This window comes from Aulonocara sp. 'chitande type north' Nkhata Bay, linkage group LG10 (genome assembly GCF_057382095.1).
Source record: "Aulonocara sp. 'chitande type north' Nkhata Bay isolate Kocher_YH1m ecotype deep benthic linkage group LG10, A_spYH_male_GT1.1, whole genome shotgun sequence".
NCBI lineage: Eukaryota > Metazoa > Chordata > Actinopteri > Cichliformes > Cichlidae > Aulonocara > Aulonocara sp. 'chitande type north' Nkhata Bay.
This window is the reverse complement of record NC_141353.1, coordinates 8954272-8960445: the sequence shown is the minus strand read 5'-3', so window position 1 is coordinate 8960445 and position 6174 is coordinate 8954272. Positions and strand designations below refer to the sequence as shown.

The 6174-nt window shown below is 43.5% G+C and overlaps 1 protein-coding gene across 1 annotated transcript; it reads left to right on the top strand.

The window, feature by feature from the left end:
• The first annotated feature begins 618 nt into the window (after positions 1 to 618).
• On the top strand, positions 619 to 2838 carry LOC147320170 (GTPase IMAP family member 7-like). Its single transcript, XM_086307613.1, has 2 exons — positions 619 to 637; positions 1427 to 2838. The coding sequence occupies exons 1-2, from the start codon at positions 619 to 621 to the stop codon at positions 2251 to 2253; spliced, it is 846 nt and encodes a 281-aa protein (XP_086163739.1). The 3' UTR covers positions 2254 to 2838.
• The last annotated feature ends 3336 nt before the right edge of the window (positions 2839 to 6174 follow it).

Below are 6174 nucleotides of genomic sequence, written 5' to 3'. Positions count from 1 at the left end.
CCTACCAGAAACACCCAGACCCATACATGGACCCATACACATACCTGCAAGCAGGGAAACCAGGGACAGCCACACAATACATCAAATGTACATATAACAAGTAATATAAATCCAAAACTGCTTATGGGCCCTGGGTCCCTCAGACCCCGGTCTCTGACAATATAAGACAGATGAGTCAATACTTCTGCCAACAGTGTATTTTGAGGTTAAAATGTTGCCTCTCTATAAGTTAACAGAGTAAACAAACTTGAGCGGTCGATGGTACTGACTGACGTTGCATGGAATGATCCAGTTATCAATCATGATGATTGATAACAAGACTAAAAGTTTTTGGTTGATGGCTAAAAGGAAACATTTGTGAGCCAGTTTCCAACCATGTGGCCTCCTCCCACGACTACAGGTTTATTTATGTGACTGAGCGTGGAGTGGTATACTAACCCACTGAGGAATCTGCCCTGTAGTCACTCTAACAAGTCATTAAGTGCTGATGTGACAGCTGGAGTGTTGTTCCTGTATGTGATATGGTGGCATTAAAGGGAGGGCCAATCTTCATGAACGCACAGAGCTGATGTCAATACGGTAGCTGTGACAGCTTTCACAATCCTGAGCAGCACCAGCATGGCCGGCTCAAAAGCTCGTAAGTACATCTACAAGTTTTATTCTGATTTACTGTTCAGACAAACTTTTTATAATAAAAGTCAAAAACTGAGAAACTGCAGAGCTGCCTGTTTACCTGAGCTGTGATGAGTTATTCCTGTGACCCGAGTCTCTCTTTAACGTTTTATAATAAAAGTCAGAAACTGCAGAGCTGCCTGTTTACCTGAGCTGTCAGTCTTTATTTCTGTGCCCTGTGTCTATATCTTATTTATCTGTTACTTTTTTAAATTTATGTTTATTTGTTTGAAACAACAAATCCTGAAACATGTGGTTCATGCAGTGGTAAGAACAGATTTGTTTTATGAACGTTTACAGCCAACAGAGCCTGCCAATCCACCCAGTCTTCACTTTGAATGGCATGGATGGATGGACAGACAGACAGACAGACAGACAGACAGACAGACAGACTTTATCAGTAAATCTGATTTCGGGGGATTTCGATGTGCGGAGTAATCCTGTTCTGCCAGTTTGGTTGCTGGTTCTCGTAAACTTCAGGGAATTTATGGTCAGCATTCTCATCTTTGTTTTGATTGATGTGTGATTGTTTTGGATTGTTCAGATGTTTAGTCATGAGTCATTTCCTGTTTTATTTCAGTAATCAGTCTTTATGTAATGCTGTAAGTTTTACTTCCCCCATTCCTGGGTTTTCCTTCCTTGGTACTTCATCATCACCTATCCCTGATTCTGTATATGTAACTGTCCTAGTGTGACGAGCTGGTTGAGGGAGTCCCACTAATAACAGCAGTAATCTGTTTATCTTCTTCAGCAGTTGAACATGTTCCACACCTGAGGATAGTGCTTGTTGGGAGAACAGGAGTTGGGAAGAGTGCATCAGGAAACACCATCTTAGGAAGAAAAGCTTTTGAATCTAAAGCTGCCTTTTCTTCAGTGACAGCAGGGTGTCAGAAAATCACAGATCAGGTAGACTGTCAGATCCTGGATGTTGTTGATACTCCAGGACTGTTTGACACTGATAGACCTGAAGACGAGCTGAAGAGAGAGGTTGCCAGATGCATCTCCTTTGCTGCTCCTGGTCCTCATGTGTTCCTGATCGTGATCCAGATTAGCAGATTCACCAAAGAAGAACAAGAAACAGTGAAAATCCTGCAGAAGATCTTTGGAGAAGAAGCAGCAGGTTATACTATGGTGCTGTTCACACATGGAGATGATGTGGACAATGAAGCTAACATAGACACATTGATAAAAAGTAGTCTGTCTCTGAGTAGCTTCATCCAAGAGTGTGGAGGAAGATATCATGTTTTTAACAACAAAATCAAAGATCCCTCTCAGGTCAAAGAGCTGCTGGAGAAGATCAACATAATTGTTCAGAGACATGGAGGAAAATATTACACCAACGAGATGCTGCAGGAGGCTGAGAGAGCCGTCAGAGAAGAGCAGGAGCGACTTCTGAGAGAAAATATATCGATGGAAGAGCAGGAAGCAAGAAGGCGTGCAGAGAAAAAGAACAAGTTCCTGAAGGCGGTGGGGATCGGGGCGGGAGTGGGAAGTGTGTTTGGTCCACTGGGAGCAGCTCTGGGAGCGGCAGTGGGAGCTACAGCTATAGCCGTGAAAGACAAAGAGTGTGTTACTCAGTGAATTTGATCCTTTTTTCATCATCTTTGTGCTGGATGGACTTTACTACGAGGTTACCTACTGTGGGTTTGGAGATGATGGCATACTCACGTCCCTTTATAAGAACCTTGAACTTAAACAAGTCCAGATGCTTTTCTTTCCAAGCTCCTTGGACGACCCGGACCTGGACCACCGAGAACCTTCACAGACCATCATGTTTACATTTCCATGGTCTGGTTTTGGTGAAGGACACAAACCTTCATGAACACACGGTGTCTCACTTTGTTCATTTCTTACTGTCAAAAACATGAAATTAGAAAAAAAATGGTTTATTTTGTTAACTACACTGGTCGACATCAAAGCCTGCCTGAGAGATAAAAGCCAAATATGGATGTGACTGGTTACTGTTTCCAAGATGTTTGATTTTAATCTTTAACTTTTCATCGGTTTACTTTGCTTCATATAATGTTTGACTTCAATTCAAACCTCAGAAAAAGCAACATTGCATTAAAAATATTACTATGAAACATTAGTTCACACTAAAAAACAAATAAATAAAAAAATGTAATCTAGTTACCTCCCAGCCTGCCTGCAGGTCAACATGTGTGTAGCTGAGATATATACAGCTATATATATATATATACAGTCTGCAAATATAATAAATCATTACTGTAGTAACCTTTGTTACAAAAACTAATGACATCGCTCTAACATTTACACAACACTGCCCTCATCAGGTCAGACTGGGAATGACAACCAACCAGTAAACTGTCATCAAAGACTTGAGCTGACACTGAGGTGTAGTTTATGTAGTTTACTGTCTGTAATTCACGTTTACCTGTTTGTGTTGATTCATTCAGGCCTGAATACAAATACGCAGTAATCTGATTACCTCAGTCTGTCACTGACAGAGCTGTGCGTGTGTGTGTGTGTGTGTGTGTGTGTGTGTGTGTGTGTGTGTGTGTGCGCGCGCAGCGTTTGTTTTGAAGCGTGTTGAAAGAAGAACAAAGCGTTCCTCTGTTGCATCTTTCCCGGCGTCTCTTCTGTTCCTCACATTAACGAGAGCTGTGTGCTGATTGGACGGCTGTGATTAGCTGCCAAAGTGTTTAAAACGCTGAAAGAAACGTCGACAGGGAAACAACCTTGAACATTAGAAATGGTTTAGCAGAGTTTGGTCCAGACTGTTCTGAGAGGAAACAGGAAACATGAGGACACGAGGACACGATGACGGTCTGAGAGGCCTTCAGGGAGGAGGCAGCTGATGGAGGTGGCGACAGGTAAGACTGATCAGTCAGCTGACGGGTTGTTTAGGTGTGGAGGTGGTGGAGGTGTGGTTTTACTCTGTTAGTCTGTCACACGACTGTTTTTATCACGATATCTCAACCGAACGATGGATCTGACAGCTGCTGACTGACGGTCGCCATGCCAACACCTCTGAATCCAAGTGCAGCCATGTTTGAGGGGGAGGTCATGTGACCCTGCGGTAGAGCGGGACAAAAACAGGAAACATCTCTATTAAATGTCAGCTCTTCACTTTAACTCTGAACAGATCTACAAACCTCTGCAACAAATACCACGAACAGCAAAATCAGTTTTAAAGCTGGAAGATCCAAATCTGACCTGAAAACAAAGCTCTTCATGCTGTTTGTAGGTCAAACCCTTCCTTTGAAAAGTAAGCTGTCAGGTAGGTGGTACGTTTCCTCTTTCTACGTCTCCAGAAAGAATGTGACAACCAATCACAGCAGGCTGTCCCTGCCGCTGATCCAGTCTAGCATCAGTCACACAGAGCGAAGAGTAAAAAGTGTTTCATGCGTTTCAGATTCTTTGAGAGGTTTAAAATTGTCTTCAGACGATCGCCGACGAGCTTTGGTCAGAGCTGCAGGAAGCAGCCTGCTGGCATCACGCCGGCGCTCACAGAGTTAAAAACACTGACTGGGATCAGCATGTGGCCGATGCAAAGATCAGACAGGTGCGATGCATCAGGTGTTCCCTGCTGACATTTAATCTCCTCTGAAAGGTTAATCTGAGGCTTTTAATTTGGCGCAGGGCTTTTAATGTGAAAATCGTCAGACAGATGGAGCTCCGTCAGGCTGCTGATTAAAACAACAGCAGTTTATTATCAGCGACTCATTAGAAACAGGAAATGATTATCAGAAACACACCGATCAATAAGTCTGACCTCAGGTATGAATAAACAACCAGAGCTGAAGTTTGGATTTATTAACAATAATCAGAAAACAAGAGAGAAAAATAAAGAAACAAAAGGTAAAACAAATAAATCTATCCAAACAATAAAATAATAAATACAAATTTATTTTAAAAACATTTCACAGGAAAATGAACAAATAAAAAAAAAACAGGCTTCAGGCTATGGCGTCTATCTGAACGGCAGTAAAGCCTTGAGCTCGACACACAACAGCTAAAGACACTTTCTGTTCGTACTCGCCCCAAAACAAGCTACTGCTCCAACCCAGCCAATCAGGATGCAGATTACAGAACACTGATCTAAACTGAAAACAACGAAAAGATGGACCAGACACTGAGAAGATGGAAGAAGCTAGCGCCCTGCGGACCGAGACGCATGTTCTGGCTGAACACTTCAACTGTGAGACGTTACAACATCCACCTTAGAAATAAAGGACAGAACTGGAGCGTTTCAGAGAGGCTCGCCTCAGCAGCCCCATCGAGTGGGACATAGGCTGCACGGCCAAAACATCCCAAACGGCCCAACCCGAGCGATCATCAGGACGAGGCGAGGTGACGAGAGCGGCCGCGAAGCACCACAGATGCCATGTGATGATTTTCTCTGCGCTGACGAGAGAAACCGGGTGAAACAGCAGCTCCTGTGGACTGATCTCCCATCACGGCAGCCGGCACCTCCTCCACTCCATCAGAGGTGGAAGAATTCATACGAAAGACCCGGAAACAAAATGATGGATAAATTCATGTCCACTCTGGAAGTGATGAACAACCTCAGCTCAGAGAAAATAACACGCTGTAGTCGTAGCTGTGCAGGCATGACGCAGGCATGACGCAGGCATGACGCAGGCATGACGCAGGCATGACGCAGGCATGTAATATTTAATTCCTGTAAATGTTCTTTGGCTTCTCAGTTAATATGGTCGCAGTGAGTTTAAAGCTTTGAATTAACAACAGGATGTTTTTTCTGCTCCTATACGATCAGTAGCCAAACAAGTTTCAGTGACAACAGGAGGGAATCTGTGACATTTCCACAGGTCGGGTCCTGGGTTGTGCTTTATAAGAGTTGAGTGTTTTAAATAGTCATTTTCGTTCCTACAGCTGAGACGAATGCAGTCAGTTTGTTTAAAGGGCACAAACTGAATGAAACGGCTCTCCTGGAGCGTGAGAGGCCTTAGGAAATGTATTAGACTATAGAGAGTAATGAAGAGACTCAAACAATGTCACCCAAAGGACGTCTTCATTCAAGACACACCCGTGTGGGAGTGAAATTGCTCGGAGAAGGACGAGGTTCAGGCTTTTTCTACCCACCTCTCATCACATGCTGATGGAGGTGGGGACATAAATCATGACCCATCTTAGACCCACAGGGAGCTTCATCATCATACAGCGCTCAGTGATGAAGAAAGACTTCATTATGGTTCATTTATACGGCCCAACACAGGTGACCTCAGCTTTTATATGTTCCTCTATACTGCAGCTCTAACTGTACCTTAGATCCTGGGCTTGACAGATCATCAGGTTCAGACTATAACTATTCAGTTATACAACATTTCATGTCCGAACTGAGCCTAAAATGCAAGGAGACGAGAAATCCCAACACAGAGAGCACAGTCCTGTCGCTCAGCCACAGTCGCATAGATTGTTTCCTTATTTCAAACTCTCAACTCATCGATCTTTAGCATTCAGCCATCACTGCTGGGTACATAACCCAAATTCACTGATGACGGTTTCTACTTCACTAAC